Source organism: Eurytemora carolleeae, unplaced genomic scaffold (genome assembly GCF_000591075.1).
Source record: "Eurytemora carolleeae unplaced genomic scaffold, Eaff_2.0 scaffold809, whole genome shotgun sequence".
Lineage (NCBI taxonomy): Eukaryota > Metazoa > Arthropoda > Copepoda > Calanoida > Temoridae > Eurytemora > Eurytemora carolleeae.
Genome location: NW_019396703.1, coordinates 137559 through 156116, shown reverse-complemented (window position 1 = coordinate 156116; position 18558 = coordinate 137559). Strand labels below are relative to the sequence as shown.

General features: G+C 36.5%; 4 protein-coding genes across 5 annotated transcripts; 3 read left to right on the top strand and 1 right to left on the bottom strand.

The window, feature by feature from the left end:
* The first annotated feature begins 1021 nt into the window (after positions 1 to 1021).
* On the top strand, positions 1022 to 2000 carry LOC111707576 (testis-expressed protein 264). The gene has a single exon (XM_023480690.1). It carries the CDS (start codon positions 1056 to 1058, stop codon positions 1917 to 1919), a length of 864 nt encoding a protein of 287 aa, XP_023336458.1. The 5' UTR covers positions 1022 to 1055; the 3' UTR covers positions 1920 to 2000.
* LOC111707575 (nuclear cap-binding protein subunit 1) lies at positions 2000 to 7673 on the top strand. Its single transcript, XM_023480689.1, has 8 exons — positions 2000 to 2344; positions 2962 to 3491; positions 3845 to 4250; positions 4318 to 4842; positions 5249 to 5388; positions 5931 to 6081; positions 6242 to 6439; positions 6900 to 7673. The coding sequence occupies exons 1-8, from the start codon at positions 2006 to 2008 to the stop codon at positions 6999 to 7001; spliced, it is 2391 nt and encodes a 796-aa protein (XP_023336457.1). The 5' UTR covers positions 2000 to 2005; the 3' UTR covers positions 7002 to 7673.
* Positions 7674 to 7994: 321 nt separating this feature from the next.
* LOC111707577 (triosephosphate isomerase) lies at positions 7995 to 9706 on the top strand. Its single transcript, XM_023480691.1, has 4 exons — positions 7995 to 8133; positions 8323 to 8436; positions 8938 to 9308; positions 9387 to 9706. The coding sequence occupies exons 1-4, from the start codon at positions 8025 to 8027 to the stop codon at positions 9534 to 9536; spliced, it is 744 nt and encodes a 247-aa protein (XP_023336459.1). The 5' UTR covers positions 7995 to 8024; the 3' UTR covers positions 9537 to 9706.
* A 4338-nt stretch (positions 9707 to 14044) lies between these two features.
* LOC111707579 (cyclin-dependent kinase 2-associated protein 2) lies at positions 14045 to 15941 on the bottom strand. 2 transcript variants are annotated; one of them, XM_023480704.1, is made up of 2 exons: positions 15764 to 15941; positions 14045 to 14874 (listed from the first exon to the last, which is right to left on the bottom strand). In XM_023480704.1, the coding sequence occupies exon 2, from the start codon at positions 14856 to 14858 to the stop codon at positions 14259 to 14261; it is 600 nt and encodes a 199-aa protein (XP_023336472.1). In that variant the 5' UTR covers positions 14859 to 14874; positions 15764 to 15941; the 3' UTR covers positions 14045 to 14258. The 2 variants fall into 2 exon arrangements, with proteins under 2 accessions (XP_023336472.1, XP_023336470.1); XM_023480702.1 differs by lacking the exon at positions 15764 to 15941 and adding an exon at positions 15148 to 15259.
* Between the last annotated feature and the right edge of the window lie 2617 nt (positions 15942 to 18558).

The window sequence follows — 18558 nt, the reverse complement described above, 5'->3', positions numbered from 1 at the left end:
CTAAATTACATACAGATTTCTAAGACAATTTCTGGGCCGAGCGCTGCGGCTAGGACAGGCTAGGGGGCCGGGCGCTGCGGCCACAAGTCCATAAAGCAGCTGTAATACCACGTGCTAACAGGTCGGATCTGTAGTATAGCGGATTTGGCGTAGGTCACAAGTGGAGTATGGCGGATATGTGTAGGTCGAAAAATACACCACCTATATATATCAGAAAATGTCGTCGTTGAAATCTCATTATTATGAAGTATCCAAACCAAACAATGTTTCTCTTAGTGCAAATGCCGCAATTGTTAACAACCTCTAGACGTCCTTCCTTGCTCCATTTTGCAAATTGCCGATTATATCACATCAAACAGCTTCGTGACATTCTCTACAATTGTTACACGCCCAAAGTTACTTTGTTGTGTTAGAAATTAGCTTCACTCCAGTGTTTTCGATCGCTTTTGATTATGTTAAATCATTTGGGTATGAAGTATACTTATCGCTCTATGCCGGCCGGTCTAAAACAACAATTTCAAATGTTATTTAGATTTAATGATTTACGTTTGGTTTTAAACTTAAAAATTATTTTTAATCACGTTCTGTGTTCAAATTTAAGATTACTAGTTCCTTCGGAATAAATAATTGAAAACCCGGTCGACGAGAGAGTGACACAAAAAATATAAACTATAACACGAAGAAGGAGTTAACAACCAAATTTCCTATGAATGTTTAATATAACCGATAACCAACATACAAGGATCATGCCTCTAATCAACAGAACGGGTCTGTCCTTAAACTGATTTAGCGAGGAAATTTGAAACCGGTTTTGGAACTATTTAGGATTGCTATTGGGTAAATTTACATACAATGGCTGTTTAACAAGTAACCACTAAATTTCGCCTAAAAATTCAACTTTCTATAAGTGTTTCGGATAAACTTTTCTGGGAAATGACAATTTTGCACTGTGAGATTTAAATATTTAGATCGATACACGCGAAGACTGACCTGTTTTCAACATCATTTGTCCAGGGAGGTTTAACCGATTCTTAATAAAATATTTCAGAAAAAAAATGATGGATCTCATACTAAGTAATCTAACTTATGAAACAGTGTTTTTGGGACTTCTTGCCTCCTTAGTTTTCACGATTCTCCTCTATCTAATTGTGTCCGGTCTATTCTCAAGTATAAACATTGAAACTAAAGAGTTCAAGTACGGACCAATGGTGATAGCGTACAAAACTCGGACCGGAGCTTACAAGCAGGCTGGAGAACTGTTTACTGAAAGCTACTGCTTAGTTCCAACCAGGGAACAGATAGGGATATATTATGATGATCCGGAGACTGTGCCGGAATCAGATCTCAGGTTTGCAGTCGGACCGATCCTTAGTCACGGAGACGATCCGCCGAGTAGGAAGGAAATGGAGTTGTTAATCTCTCATGGTTTCAAGATATTCCATGTTCCTAAAGCGCATTTCGTTGTAACTACTACGTTTCCATTCAGAACAACCCTTTCCATCTACATGGCCATTTTCCGTATTTACCCAAAATTGCGAAAATACATTTCGGAAAGAAACCTGTGTGCGTATCCTGCTATCGAGGTTTACACAGACTCCGAGATTATATTTCTGATGCCCTTGAGTAGACAGGAGGAATTTTTTATTCCGGAGGTTATGGAAGAAGACATCTCCGTGGCTACAACCGATATGGGCAGTGTAATTGGTGACCGAGATACGGTATCCAAGGACGATGATCTCTTCTTAAAACCTCGAACCCCGCTCAGGATAACGAAACCCAGACTATCTCTTGAAGACGTAAACGAAAGTGAAACCTCGGATGAAGACAAGGTTGATAACTCAGAACCCGAAGAGGGTTCTACCACTTCCAGCTTTGACGATCTAGCAAACGATTCAGAGACAAAATCGCGAGCCAGTTAAACTTTTGTATTTGTTTTGTTCAGTATTTAATGTGATAAAAGTTCAAAGATGATTCATGCTAATTTAATGTGATTCTTTCAGGCAAGATGAACCGACGAAAGCGCGCTCATGACGATGACGATGGATACAGGTCCAAGAAGAGGAGAACCAACGAACATATGGAAATAGAGGACAGGTTGGAGTCTCTTATTCTCCGGGTAGGAGAGAAGAGCACTGCGTCCCTTGAGAGTAACCTGGAAGGGTTGGCTAGTGTACTAGAGGCTGATCTATCAACCTACAAGAGTAAGATCTTGAAGATATTGATCGAGTGTGCGATAAAGCTGCCTGATAAGTGTACGATCTATACAACTCTCATTGGTTTACTTAATACTAAAAACTACAACTTTGGAGGAGAATGCGTAGAACTGCTGGTGAAGTCCACCAAGGTAAGAATTGAAACCAAACTTTACTGATCATAAAAATATTCTCTTCACTTATTTATATGTTTATGCAAGGAAGATACACCAGGAATTGAAACCAAACCTTACTAATCATAAATATATTCTCATCACTATATTTATGCAAGGAATATACACCAGGAATTGAAACCAAACTTTACTTTTCATAAATATATTCTCCTCACTTATTCATATATTTATGCAAGGAATTTTGTTTTACGATGTACACAAAGAGAACATGTTCACAACTAATTTAGAAGATGGGAGCGAAGCGCCCTCTAAGGCTAGAAAGAAGGGCGCGAAGCGCCTTGAATTTCTAGTAATCATATATTTATGCAAGTAAGATACCTAGGAATTAAAACCAAACTTTACTGATCATAAATATATTCTCCTCATTTCTTCATATATTTATGCAAGTAAGATACACCAGGAATTCCCAAATAAGTGTACTGTAGAATCTGGAAGTTTGTTTCTTTATATCCAATAAACGTCAAACTCAAAACAGCTAAACCGATCGGACCAGATTTTTTTAAGGCAACTCGCACGATATTTTAAAACCTATCTAAAATCCGTGAAAAAAATCAAACTCAACCGAATTTATTAAGGATTGTTTGAAAAGTCTCCGTTGGGCTGATGCAAGGTTCCTGCTCCGGTTTATGTCTGATCTAGTAAACTGTCACGTGGTATCTGCTGGATCCCTGCTCCAGCTTCTAGACAACTTTGTTGATGCTGCTCTAGAGGAGGGAGTCCCACAGGTTCGCAGAGATTGGTTTGCGTATAGTGTCCTCTCCGCTCTACCCTGGGTAGGGCGTGAACTCTATGAGAAGAAGGAGAGTGAGCTTGACCGGATGTTGGGAAGCCTGGAAGGATACATCAAGCGCAGGAAAAAGATTCACCACAACGCACTCCGTGTTTTTAAATCCGACCATCCGCATCCACAAGAGGAGTACCTGGACTGTCTCTGGCAGCAGATAAAACGTCTCCGCTCCGACATGTGGATTGAGAAGCATATTATCCGACCTTATCTTGCCTTTGATTCCACCCTCTGTGAGGCTCTGCAACATAATCTACCCAGTCTTGTTCCTCCCCCACACCATCCTAGTACCCTGTATCCTCTACCCACTGTTATATTCAGGTAATTAAGATTGTTAATTGTGTTTGCAAGATTTAAAGCGAACTTACACTTCAACATGCAAAAAATTGTTTTTGCCAAAAATTCTCAAACTCTTAATTCTTTTTCTGTGAACTTGTTGCGACTAGAAGATTGCAGCTTTTAATGTTTTTCTGTAAAGCTCAGAGGGGAAAACATTGTTATATATTTTAGCATCAAGTTAAAAAGTTATCACCATTCAGTCTTACAGGGGTTTATTTATTTTGAAATTTTACCCACTCTTAAAAAATTCTTTTCCCCCTATATGTGAGACTGGTTTTTTAATTACTGAATTGGGAGAAACTAATTAATTAATAAATTTGAATGATTTTGTTTAGAATGTTTGATTACACTGATTGTCCTGAGGGTCCTATACTGCCTGGTCAGCACAGTATTGAGCGCTGGTTGATCGAGGAACAACTCCGGCACATCATGATGTCCAACCACGAGGAGAGGAAGGAGTGCGCCGCACAGCTTCTTTCCTATCCTCTCAAGAACAAGATTCCACTTGAATATATCATTGTCGAGGTTATGTTCGGAGAACTATTCCGTCTCCCAAACCCCCTGTGTCTTGAGATCGCGTATGGATCGATTATGATTGAGCTTTGCAAACTTCAGCCTAGCACTATGCCCCAGGTTCTGGCTCAGGCTACAGAGCTACTGTACGAAAGGATTGATTTGATGAATAAAACATGTTTTGACAGATTTGTAAACTGGTTCTCATATCATCTGTCAAACTTTCAGGTAATAAATAATGACATTCAAAATATATTTAATTATGAATTATTGTATTTTCAAATTTTTATTTTAGTTCCGTTGGAGTTGGGATGATTGGGATGATGCTCTGAGCCAAGATCCCGAGCAGCCTAAAGCCAAGTTTATTCGTGAAACTCTGCTCAAGTGTCTCCGTCTCTCCTACCATCAACGAGTGGTGGAGCTTATCCCAGAAACATTTGCCGCATTTCTGCCTGATAAACCAACTCCAAACTTTAAGTTTGCAGTGGACGGACCATATCCTGGCACTGTCGAGACAAGAGCTTCGGCAAACCTAATCGCGGCTGTCAAGAGGAAATGTACCTCCGATGAGATTCTTGTTCTCCTGAAGCAAGAGCTTGATCCTCCAACAGGAGAAGACGATATCTCCGAGGCAATCTATAATCCAGCCAAGATAGAAGTGTTTGTTCAAACTCTGCTCTTTCTGGGGCATAAATCCTTCTCACATTCCTTCGCTGCTATTGCCAAGTTCCACTCCGTGTTTAAAAGCCTGGGTAGCTCCGAGGAAGCACAGATATGTATGCTCCGAAGTCTCATCGAACTATGGAGAACTCATCAGCAGGTAAGACCTTCCTTGAAAACGAATTCTAATCTCTAAATAATCCGACTGAACCTTAATTTAATGATTTTGTATTTTTTTTTTTCACAGGGGTATATATTTAAAAAAAATGGTTGATATGGGGGGGGGGGTATGTGGGAGGAGTAAAAATTGGATGCCAAATTGCCGTTCTTGCACCTTTTTTGAGTCGTTCCCCCAAAACATCTGTTATTTCCCCCCAATTCAGCGAATAAAATCCACAGAAAAACGTTAAGCGTGCACATACTTAACATCTGGGAAAATGCGGATGTTGTAGAAGGGAGAATGGGGTGAATAATTTTCAAGAAAATATAAACCAACGGTTTTTATTTTTTAATTTATATTCTTTCTTCTTTTTTATTTCAATATTAATTTTAAAAACCTGTTCTAGATGTTGGTTGTCTTGATCGACAAGATGTTGAAGACACAGATCGTAGAGTGCGCCGCAGTTGCCAACTGGGTGTTTAGCAAGGATATGGTACCAGAGTTCTCCAAGTGTTATATCTGGGAGATTGTTCATCTAACTATCAGGTATAGTGTTAAACTCAAAACAGTTACAAGAATTTTTAACCCCAAAAATATTATTTTTTGCAATGCTAGTGGGCCATCCGGATCCCGGGTTCTTTATGTTAAAAAATGGATCCGGATCCAGCTCAGAAACATTTTTCACGTTTTAGCAATTTCATTTACTAAATAAAATTAAAATATTTTTTATCTTTTTTTGCCAATTATTTCCAAACTCGAACTTTACCATTGAGCGATCAAAGAGGGGTTAACAACCTCTCTAGTCAACACTTTAATAACTTAAGCAAAAAATCTTTTAAAAAAAATCATTTTGGTTTATATTTTGCCTCTTGGCTCTAGATCCAGGGAGATTAAATCTTCTGGATATGGATCCTTAGGACTGCTTTTTTATATTTTCACTATTTCCCATCTCTTTGCCAATAAAATCCTAAGATGTTTTGATGAGATCAGACCAGTCTTTTTCTCGTATTTATAAACATCGCGTTTTGTAATTCATGATGTAATCTGTATTTTTCTCGAATAAAAATTCAACATGTGTTTGTTTGTAGGAAAATGAACAAACACGTTTCCAAGCTGCAGAAAGAGGCAAGTGAAGCAAGAAAGCAGATTGACGACAGTGACAGTGATTCCTCGGACAGCGAGGACGAGACCAGAGGCCGGAGGAAAAGTAAAAATGGAGATAAACCAACCGTGGACCAGGTTAGAATTTAATTGTTTTAAATCAATCAAATAAGTTCACAATCAAATTGTTCTATTCTATTTGATCATAAAAGTTATATCCCTTTTTCTTTGCCAGGAAAATAATTAAGACTGGACTAAAAAATAAATATTCAAAGATTTTGATTACTATTATTTTAAGGTTGAGAAGCTAGAGGATAGATTGGAAACAGCTCAGGCAGACCAGAAGAACCTGTTCCTCATCATCTTCCAGAGATTCATCATGATCCTCTCAGAGCACTTGGTTCGCTGTGACACAGACGCAGTAGATTTCAGGACTCCTTGGTTTCAGTGGACCATTGGTAGACTTCATCAGATATTCATGATTCATCATGAACAGGTATTATACCATTGGTAGACTACATCAGATATTCATGATTCATCATGAACAGGTATTATACTATTAGTAGACTTCGTCAGATGTTAATGATTCATCATGAATATGTTTTTTTTTTGCAATTTTATATAATCATTTAGCGCTTTTAAAAGAAGTTAATTAGCTCGTAACTCATTCAATTTACATTTTTTTAAAAGCGCTTTTCAGATTTGAATTCCGCATAAAATTTCCAAGAAAGTGATTATAACATGACATTTTTTATTTATATTTTTTTGTGGGCCTTACGGTGATATCGTCGATATTAAATAGTCATTTTGCAATCGTATGGACGATTTTGAATTTTTTGATTGCAATATCTTATTAAGTGAATACGCAGCAACCTCTGGTGGGCGGATAGCTGATTTCTAAAAAAAGTCACAAATCAATCACCCTTACTGTATATAAACGTAAAATGTTTGCTAAGGTTGAGAAGTACAGTACAACTCTGGAGACCCTACTCTTCACCCAGGATCTGGACCCAAACATCCTAGATGTTTTTCACCAGTTCGTAGCACTCAGGATGTAACTTGTTTCATTTAACAGTTATTAAAAGCAGTTATGATGTGTTTAACCGCAGTTATGATGTATTTTACCGCAGTTGTGATGTATTTCACTGCAGTTCTGTTGTATTTAACCGCAGTCATGATGTATTCAACCACAGTTATGATGTATTTAACTGCAGTTATGATGTATTTAACCGCAGTTATGTTTTATTTAACCGCAGTCATGATGTATTCAACCGCAGTTATGATGTATTTAACCGCAGTTATGATGTATTTAACCGCAGTTATGTTTTATTTAACCGCAGTCATGATATATTTAACCGCAGTTATGGTGTATTTAACCTCAGTTATGACGTATTTAGCCGCAGCTAGTTATGATGTATTTCACTGCAGTTATGATGTTATTAACCGCAGTTAATATTGAAATAACCGCAGTTATGATGTTACTAACCGCAGTTAATATTGAATGAACCGCAGTTATGATGCGACTAACTGTAGTTAAGACTGAATTAACCGCGGTTATGATGCAACTAACTGTAGTTAAGATTGAATTAACTGTTGTTATGTCTGAACTAACCGCAGTTATGATGCAACTAACGGGCGTTATGATGTAAATATATCATACGACAGTTATGATACTGAAACTTACTGCAGTAAAACTGCTAACTGTTGCAAAATAAAAAGTATTTATACTTCTTTCTTCTATTATTCAGTTCTCTTATTCTGAAAAAATTATGTTCACAACGTATCAAAGACAAAAACTTGATAATAGTTAAAACTACTTTATATTAACTACTTTTCAACCTTTTTTACGCACTATAAAGTGAAATTGGAATCAGTTTGTAACTAAACTAAAACTACTGTTTGTAAATTTTGTTTGTTTGATTTTTTTTTACTTTTGTTTCTTTCTCCTTTGTTAGAGAGGAGAAATATATGTGATTACTCCCATACTGAAGGGTTTAATCACTTAGTATGGAGAGGATCGTATTGTAAATACCCCCAAACTTTAAAAACTACTATTTTCGCCGTTTATTTTCAGAATAAACATGGGCCGCAAGTTCTTTGTTGGTGGAAACTGGAAGATGAATGGAACTAAGGAGAGTATTGACAAAATTGTTGATTTTCTTACCAAAGGACCCTTGGACCCTAATACAGGTTAGTTTGTTTCAAGGGCATTTGGTAGTGCGTACCTCCCAACGAGGGGGATGGGAACCGGGGGGGGGGGGGTTGAAAAAATTAGGGTGGGTACAACAATTAAGTCTCAAAAGCTAAGCGGTGCTTTTTTGAGTTTTCCTCGTTATCCTACTAATAACAACTCTTAATACTAAACTAACCTGTATGCAGAGGTTGTGGTTGGAGTATCTCCCTGCTACCTGGAGTATGTCAGGTCTAAGCTACCCCAAACGATCGGAGTAGCAGCTCAAAACTGCTACAAGGCCGACAGCGGAGCATTTACAGGTAAAATTTCAAGTTTTTTTTACCTAAGATCTGATAAAAATTTTTTTGGTTTGTTTGTCTGTCCGTTTGTATCCAATAAACGTCAAAACGGCTGAACCGATCGTTCCCAAATTTTGTGTGGGACCTCACATGACCCCAGGGAAGGTTTATGGAACATCAAAAATGAAAAAGAAACCCTAAAAAATAGTTAAACTCTTTTAGGGGGGGGGGGGGAATATGCGCCAATTCGAAAAAAATCGCTAAAATTAGAAAAAAAATCTAAATGGCTAACTTTTACAGCAATATTAAAAAGCTAAAATTATAAACAGGAAAGCCCTAAAAGCCTAGTTATTAAAAATTTTGCTGGATAAATAGCGTATTTTTTTCTGTGATTAATTCATAACTTCTTTATGACAACCAAGAATAGATTGCTTATTTTAACAACCTTTACTTCTTTATTTTTGGTAATCCAATAAGCTTTCTAGAGGTTTTGTTTATTATTAAAATAATAACACTATCTAGGAGAGATCTGTCCTGCCATGATCAAGGATTGTGGATGTGAATGGGTGATCCTCGGACACTCAGAGAGAAGGAACGTCTTCGGAGAAACTGATCAGCTTATCGGAGAGAAGGTTGGTTTCGCTCTGAAGCAAGGACTCAAGGTTGTCCCTTGTATTGGAGAGCAGCTGGAGGAGAGGGAGGCCGGCAAAACTACCGAGGTTTGCTTCCGTCAGCTGAAGGCTATTGCTGACAATGTCTCCGACTGGAGCAAGGTTGTGATCGCCTACGAACCGGTTTGGGCGATTGGAACCGGTAAGACCGCTTCTCCTGAACAAGCACAGGAGGTTCATGCTGCCATCAGGAACTGGCTGGCTGAAAACGTTTCTGCAGAGGTAATAATTCAAATGGTTCAAATTCCAGTAAATTTAAGAACAAATTACTGAAAACGTTCTAACTGATTTTTTTTAAAGGTTGCCGAATCCACCAGAATTCTATACGGTGGATCAGTATCTGCCGGTAACTGCCGTGAGCTAGCCGCTTGTCCTGATATTGACGGTTCCCTGGTCGGCGGAGCTTCGCTAAAGCCTGACTTTGTCCAGATCATCAACGCAACCCAGTAATCTGGAATCCTTCCTGAATATTCTGTAGATCGTAGTTTAAACACCAGAGGCTATCATTTTAAATTTACAACTGTGCGCATTAGTTAGTATGCTTTATCTGTCGATGTAATGGTTTTAGAAAATAATGAAAGGCGTCAACATATATTAAATATATTCTTTAAATGTTTTAACTATTCGTTTGTTTTCTTAGGACGTAGTTCTCTACTAGTATAATAATATTTTAAAGGGTCTGTTAGCGTAATTTCAAGTGACCCTCCAAATCACAACGGTAACCTTTAAACCTTAGGCTGATCATTGACGCCAGAGAACTCTGTGTGTTTATCTCTTAAATAGTGTCACAGTTGTTATAAAACGGGAATGAACTTTGGCGTACAGTGTAAACTCATCTCAGCTGACGTTACATGTATTGTATACCTCGAAAATACCGAATATGTAAAAAACGGGTTTTAAAAATTCGAATTAATCATTTATTTTCTGCTACTTAATAAGTAAATATTCATATTTCTTAATAACATGTTATAAGTCTAGTGTTTAACATATACATGCGTTTCTTTAGATTGACTGGGCACAGGTTTACAGGGTACTGTTGTGAATTGGACACTCTACTCTACAGATGAAGGGTCACTTAAAATTACGCCTACAGTCCCTTTAATAAAATAGATTCTTTGAATTGCCTGTCTACAAATACCTACTTTTTACTTGTTAAGAGAAGGGTAAATCCGAGCATTTGATATTTTGAAAAATGAAAAAAGATAGTTTTTGCAGTATTTACGGTTATATGACTATAATTCTTATCATTCTTTTATTATGACGGAAAATATGGTTATCTGCTAGATAAAATAGATATTCCTTTCCGCTCCCCGTGCCTAATTTTTAGAAATTTTAAACTAATCAACATCACTCGAGGTTGAAACTTATTTGTGTATTTTAATTATATTTATAATACGTTCAGTCGGTTCGATTTTCCCTGCTGACCCTTGAGTCCATTCTTTAAATCATTTATTATTTATCTCTTGGCGGATTAATCATTTATTATTTATCTCTTGGCGGATTTACTGATAATCCTTAAACTTTAATCCTTCTATTTAAAAGTTTGCGCTTAGGATATCGATTTCAGTCGATGTATTGAAGCACGAAACCAACTTTACATCGTCTTTGATCTTCAATAGCTACAGTAGTGCCCACTAAAGATGAGGCTAAAGAGACGATGTACAGAAATTGTTCAGTCCGTGATCTTGCATTCAAGGTTCTTTGTGGTCCAAAACTGGCAGACGTTGAACTCCAGCCTTCGAGTGTGCGAGGTTGGGAAGACTTGACTGCCGCGCTTAATTAAAAGCATGATTAAGGGGGATGACATTTATAGATAGAGATTGAATCCTAGCCGCAGCGCTCGGCCCAGAAAGTGTCATAACTTAACCTAACCCGTGGCGGCAGCGCTCGGCCCCCTAGCCTGTCTGAGCCGCAGCGCTCGGCCCAGAAAGGGTCTTAACCTAACATAACCATAAATAAATACTAATTTAATTGAAAATTGTTGAAAAAGTGGGCATGTACAAATGTAAAATCTGCAGTGAAGTCTTCCCCACCTTCCCCAGCGTCTGCCTCCAAAATTGGCTCATTTTGTGCTTAACCATTTACAGGGTGGCCAAAATGTACGGATTGTACGGATTGTTTTTTTTTAACCCTAAAATTGTACGGATTGTACGGATTTGTTTTCAAATTGTACGGATTTTTATCCTGGAAAATACACCGGTTTTTTTAAATTTTCACTCATTTCAGCAAATTTTTCATGAAAATAAAAAAAAATTCTCGTTGGTGACTTTGTAAATTGTACCTTAGCGATGGCAAAGATGTTGGACGTTTGCACGCAATTTTGGTCCTCTTAAATAAATTGAAAGCTGAACGAAATTTTTATTATCTCCAGAAGATTTATTTGAGAGCTCAAAAGGCCAGAACATATTTGTAAAGTTTTTTTTTACAGTTACACACTGTTCTTTCTGGAACAATCATGCTTAGATCCGGGTTGTGCTTGTCATGGGTCCGGGTCAAAGGATAAATTCTAGCTTTATGATCCAGACAGTTTTCATTCCATGCTTTTATGACCCAGTTATTAGGTTTGACCTTTGGTTTAGAAAATCAATTGGTTTATGAGTCTTTCGAGAGATAAAAACAATATCAATATTAGATAAACCTAGTTCTTCTACTCCTTCCAACCTGTAAACCTAGTTCTCCTACTCCATCCAACCTGTATACCCTAGTTCTACTCCTTCCAACCTGTAAACCTAGTTCTCCTACTCCTTCCAACCTGTAAACCCTAGTTCTTCTACTCCTTCCAACCTGTAAACCTAGTTCTCCTACTCCTTCCAGCCTGTAAACCTAGTTCTCCTACTCCTTCCAACCTGCATACCCTAGTTCTTCTACTCCTTCCAACCTGTAAATTCCAAAGAGCTTTGTACTATTCTACCGTCTTTGGTATATCCTAGTTCTCTTACTCCTCCCATCCTGTAAACCCTAGTTCTCCTACTCCTTCCAACCTGTAAACCCTAGTTCTCCTACTCCTTCCAACCTGTAAACCCTAGTTCTCCTACTCCTTCCAACCTGCATATCCTAGTTCTCCTACTCCTCCCATCCTGTAAACCCTAGTTCTCCTACTCCTTCGAACCTGTAAACCCTAGTTCTCCAACTCTTTTCAACCAGTAACCCCTAGTTCTACTCTTTTTTAACCTGTAAACCCTAGTTCTCCAACTCTTTTCATCCTGTAAACCCTAGTTCTCCTACTCCTTCGAACCTGTAAACCCTAGTTCTCCAACTCTTTTCAACCAGTAACCCCTAGTTCTACTCTTTTTTAACCTGTAAACCCTAGTTCTCCAACTCTTTTCAACCAGTAACCCCTAGTTCTCCTACTCCTTCCATCCTGTAAACCCTAGTTCTTCTACTCCTTCCAACGAGGGAGGGAACCCCGGACGCCATGAACCTCTGCTTTCCAGCAACGAGCCTCCCTGATTTGCTAGGCAGACTGGGCCTCCACTTTGCAGACCAAGCCTCCGCTATGCAGACCGTGTCTCCAATATGCAGTGAACGAGCCTCCACCATACAGAACAGTTTTTTTTAAATCTTGGTTTTAATGTTTAATGAAAATGTTAACAATTTTTTTTTTGACGTAGTGGCATAAGGATTTAATAAAGATTAAATTTATTTATTGATTGTCATGATTAAAAACATAAATAGGCTCATAAAGTTGTTTTTAAGATTTATACTAAAACTTAAAACATTTCTTATACAGAAAGGAAGATATTTGGAGAAATATTTCTGGAGTAAATTTAGTTTGTTTTGTTGTAATCTTTGATTTAAACAATTACTTTTTTGAAAAAATGTTAAGATTTAAATAAATTTTACAAATTTTCTAGATTTAATTTGAACTACAAACATTTTTTTTTGCTTGAATCGAAGATTATAAAAGATGAAATTCAATTCAATTCAAATATTTTTCTCTACATTTTTTTCTTTTCATGTCAAGAATGTTTAAAGTTTTATATACTACTTATTAGTCATAATTAGGAACTATTTATGATAATTTTATAAATACTTCTCATCTTTGCGAAATGTACATTAATTGGTTTCTGCATTTTTATTCATGCTTAAAATGACGTCTACAAAAATCCCCCTCTTCTTTTAATGTACATGTTAACGTTTAGGTTCAATGATAAGGAGTCTGTACATTCCATTGTACAAACTATCAGCATTCTATACTCTACCCTTTCTCCGGAAACCTCTCATGCCACTATGTCAAAAAAATTGTTAACATTTTTCATTACACATAAAAAAACCCAAGATTTAAAAAAAAGCTGTTCAGTATGGTGGAGGCTCGTTCACTGCATAGTCGAGGCTTGGTCTGCATAGCAAATCTGGGAGGCTCGTATCTGCATAGCGGAGGCTAATGGCGTCCGGGGGTTCCCTCCCTCTTCCAACCTGTAAACCCTAGTTCTCATACTCCTTCCAACCTTTACTCTAGTTCTCCTACTCCTTCCAACCTGTAAACTCTAGTTCTCCCACTCCATCCAACCTGTTAACCCTAGTTCTCATACTCCTTCCAACCTTTACTCTAGTTCTCCTACTCCTTCCAACCTGTAAACCCTAGTTCTCCCACTCCATCCAACCTGTAAACCCTAGTTCTCCTACTCCTTCCAACCTGTAAACCCTAGTTCTTCTACTCCTTCCAACCTGTATATCCTAGTTCTCCTACTCCATCTAACCTGTAAACCCTAGTTCTTTTACTCAATCTAACCTGTAAACCCTAGTTCTCCTACTCCATAGTTCTGAACATTATATTTTAGTTAAAGTACTGGGAGTGCTGAAGAATCTTTTAAATGTTCTAGTGTCATGATAATGGAATATATATCGACCAGTTAAATATTTAAATGCAATCAATCAATCAAAGTCAAACAAAAAAATTTAGAGCATAATGATAAATAATTTGATTAATCTGTCTCCTGAATCTACTTTCTCTCAGGTTAAACGCAGGGTTATTTTTATTTAAACGTGTATGTATGTAAATACGGTACAAGAATAATATTACGTTTCCATGTTGAGGTCACAATGTACAATCGAAGTAAAAATCTCAGGTGTTGAGCTTCAAATTTGTTTATCACTCATCAGTAGCTGTATAAATTACAAAAACAATATAAACAGGTTTCACGCACAGCAGATGATGTATTAGAGATATTCCTAGCTACGTGCACTGCGCTCAGCTTCAACTAGGCACTCTCGAACGAGGATACGCGCATAGACGATCCCTCGCTTAAGTCTCTCCGCGCTTGATTTTGATCCTGCGTAACAGGGTCGGATATCCTTCGACATCTCCTCAATGACTGAGAGGAGCTGTTGGTACTTAGTCTGGCTGGCGGGATCCAGGGCACCGTTGGTGCAGAGCAGGTTCAGGGAGGAGGGGATAGAGGTGGGTGTGGCGGGGGCAGGAGGGCGGGGAGTATTGGAACCTGTAGGACGAGGAGTACCAGACGGAGTAGGAGTGGAAGGAGTACTAGACCTGGAGTATGGATCCTTGCCGGATACACTAGTGAGAGATGTACCGGCAGCAGCCAGGAGCTGCTGCTGAGCTGTTGTTAAACCTGTAATAGAACTGCTGCTTCCTGAGTTCTGCATAGACATTCCTGTCAGACTGGCGAGCAGCTGCTGCTGTTGGCTAGTGGTTAGTTGTGCTAAACTGCTGCTCATACTGGCTAGAAGCTGCTGCTGCTGTCCTGCGGTTAGGTTGCTGTTCGGACTAGAGAGGAGCTGCTGAGCAGCCAGCAGGCTGGCCATATCCATATTGAAGCAGGAGAAACTAAAATATACATTCTATTAACAACAGAAAACTCATGAAACAATATTTTCCCCTGCGAGTTAAACTTAATCCAGGAATACTTTCTAGTTTCTTTCTCACTTTTATAGTGAACTTTTATAGTGAACTTTTATAGTGAACTTTTTCATAAATTCATTATTGTTATACTTACAAAGGATAACCATAAAACTGTGGAATAGGAATATTACATTATAGTCATTCTTAATTGCGTATTTGATGTTNAAACAGTAATTTGTAATAATAAATCTTACTTACTTCTGCACTTAAAAGAAAAGAATAAAGCCGTTGTTTTGAAGTTATTTTCTGTACGCTTTAACTATAGGATCAGAGCAGTATATATACCGCGAGGTTGTCTGCAGAGCGTATACTTGACGCAGACATAAATAATTTGATTTTACAAACAATAGTTCAGTTCTACTGTATACTGCATGCAACAGGGAGGGAAGGATTGTGAATTTCTGTGATTCAATTGTGAATGTGATTAATATCTTGTGACAGATGGGTTGTGTTTTAAACAATATAAACTAGTTAATACTCCGTCACTTACATGTCTTACCATTCAAATTTGACAGGAATTGTCAGATTTTAAATTTACAAGGTTTTATACTTCAGAAGAAAATATTTTTGGCCATGTTTTTCTTTATCTAAGGAAAGAGGTTAGTTATATTTAAAGGAAAGAGGTTAGTTATATTTGACGATAAGAGAATGGTTACATTTAACGGAATATATATATTAGTTATATTTTAAAGTTCTTTTGATTTTTAGCTGTTTCTTTGTATCTATTTTTCTATTCTAAAATGAAGAAATGGTCTGAATTATCTTAATTAGAATTTATTTAAAATTCCAGTTTTAAAATTTTATTAGTTTTCACCTGAAGGTGCTAGAGTTTTATCTAGTAGAGCAGAGGACGGAGCTAGGAATGTGCTGAACTAGGCAGAAAATCATCTTCAAAAAACAGAAAACTTCTCAACGATTTAGAATTGTTGAATGTTTAGCCTTGAGTTGCAAATTAAAAAAAATAGATCAGTCCTTGTCTAGGAAAGATTAAGCTTTATGAAAAACATTTTAGCCGTAAAAATATTAATTTAAATTTTTGAAGGACGTTCTTTTTTAATGAAATTGTTTTGATACGATGAAAAGGGTTTGGGGGTTAGTTTTTGTTGTGTTTGGTGTAAATTTTATAGGAGGAAGACGTGTAACTAATCATTTATGTCTAATCATCTATAGTTTATTGCTTACTGTATGTATTATGATATATTTGAATGATTCTGAATGCATTGATGCATGATGAGAAACTGGTTTATTAATCTTCTCTGCCTTAGTTCTTACTTAGCTCTTGTCGAGAATAATTTTAGTTGTTGTGTTATACGTCGAGTATACCTTTAGTTGTTGTGATATACGTCGAGTATACATTTAGTTGTTGTGGTATACGTCTAGTATACATTTAGTTGTTGTGGTATACGTCTAGTATACATTTAGTTGTAGTATACGTGTATACTGTATACTAAACAATATTAGTAAAATCATGATATTAAGAAGATGTCAAAGTATGAGTGAATCATCTAGAGAAAGCTTAGAATTCAGATTCTGAGGATTATCCAACTAGTTTCTAGGTTTCAGGGTTTACCCCTTGCAGTTCGAGCTTTCATATTTAATTATTTTATTATGAACTGAACCATGCGCGCAGGTTCTGCTGACGTGCATTGAATCTAAAATATCTCTACCCTTCAAACTATGCAGACACATCCTTTTCATCCAAATTAATGATCAAACAAAAATATTTTTCAACTTTTAAGTATCAAACAACATTTTGAATGTTTCCAAAAGTTTGAACTATTGTTCAATACATTATATTCATTAGCTTTCCTTTGCAAAGTAATTTTTTCCCTATATGTACCTCCTTATAATTATTATTATTCTAATCTATACATAGTAGAAATGTTTCAACATTTTAAAACAATTTTCATAATGTATTAAAATAAAAGCATAATTATTAATAATATTTTATTATTATTATGATCTCTTTAATACAACTTTGTATATTTGGCAAATACATCTTTTTCTACATTGTTGTACAATTCTACAATTCTGGGGTTGACAAGTGTGGGTTTACTCATAATTATGTTAAAAGGGTTTTTAGTAAAATCCTGCTTTCAAATTCACGAATTTAAATCAAATTAAGTTAAATGTTTCAGTGGTAAGTTTATTATGGAAATCTAATTTTGGATTTTCCCCTCTTCATCTTTTTCCTTTTTTATGTTTAGACGCTGCAGAGATATTTGATCCAAAATAATTTAATCTTTTCTTGGAAATCTACTTTCCCTGTAATAGTCAACCCGCTCTACTGAGAATTGTTAAGAACATTCCCGTGGTTCTGCCGAGTGTCCCAATCAAATTTGAGGCAAATCGGTCCATGGTTTCATGAGTTATGATTGGACACCAAAAAATCCAAACAGAGATTACTACTTATTGGATATATAGATTTCCGTACTGCAAAGGGTTCTTAATAAATAATGGAAAGACACATCTTAATATTTTTCTAAAATTAACTACTTCTGCTTATTAGATTTTGGAAGAAGTCTATTAAAGAATAATATACTTTGGTTTGTTTATATTTTTAATTAAATCTGAGATATGTCAATCTTGTATGCAATTGTCTATTTATTTTCCCGCGGTCTGAAATCTTAAATCTGAATACTGAATAGCAAGCTATGAAATGAAGGATATAATTAACTACAGTGTGAACCGTGTTTTATATTATTATATTATGTTTGAAAGTCGTCTTTTATCTTTGGATTGATTTGAGACATTCAGTCTTCAACATGTATGATTCTTGAAACAATAAACACAAAATTTTCCTAGTCCTGGGATTTCCAAAATGGGGTCTGCCTGTTTTGCTGTCAATATTACCGGAGATATTGAGAATTTCGTTCAGAAGTTTCACTTTGGCTTTTTTGTAAAAATACTTTTGTGACGATTGATTCTAAAATTTTACTTCAAAATTTGGGTTAAAAATAAATGCCGTAAATTATTTCAAAGATCAAAGACGACCTTCAAGTCCTCTTGCTACTGTCATGATTTGTGGGACACCCTGTAGCTAAATGGTTTAGTTGGATCTAGTTAGTAGTTTATCGTTATTGCATGGAGCAGGATATTTAAAATTACGTCATCATGATAAATTTGCAGAGTTTTGGGTGTGGCGGGCCTGTAATTGTCATTGGAAAGTACGCATTACGTTGTTACATTTTAAGATAAGGATTATTTATTACACATGTTTTTAACCCAAAGTTGGGGAAAAGTTATACATTTTTCAGACAAATCTGAACTTGTTCGATATTCGGACAGTTGATAATCGTTTTAAGTAATCTTCCCAAGATCCTTGTTTTTTTGGTTTCTAATTCCTAAATCCTTGTTTTGGAGCTTAGAAAATTGCTTAAATTCTTAGTGTATATTTTCTAGTTTGATTTTAAAGTTTCTACGTATCCTAGTTCCTAGTCCCTATTACCCGAGTTTCGTGTTAAAATATCTGGGTTTATTTTCCTTAATTCTGGCAGCTGGATATGACAGATTTTCATAATTATTTTTTTAAACTTAAAACTGATATATTTGGCATACCCAGTCACTTAGATCATTCGGTGTGTAGACAAAATGTATATATAAACGGGG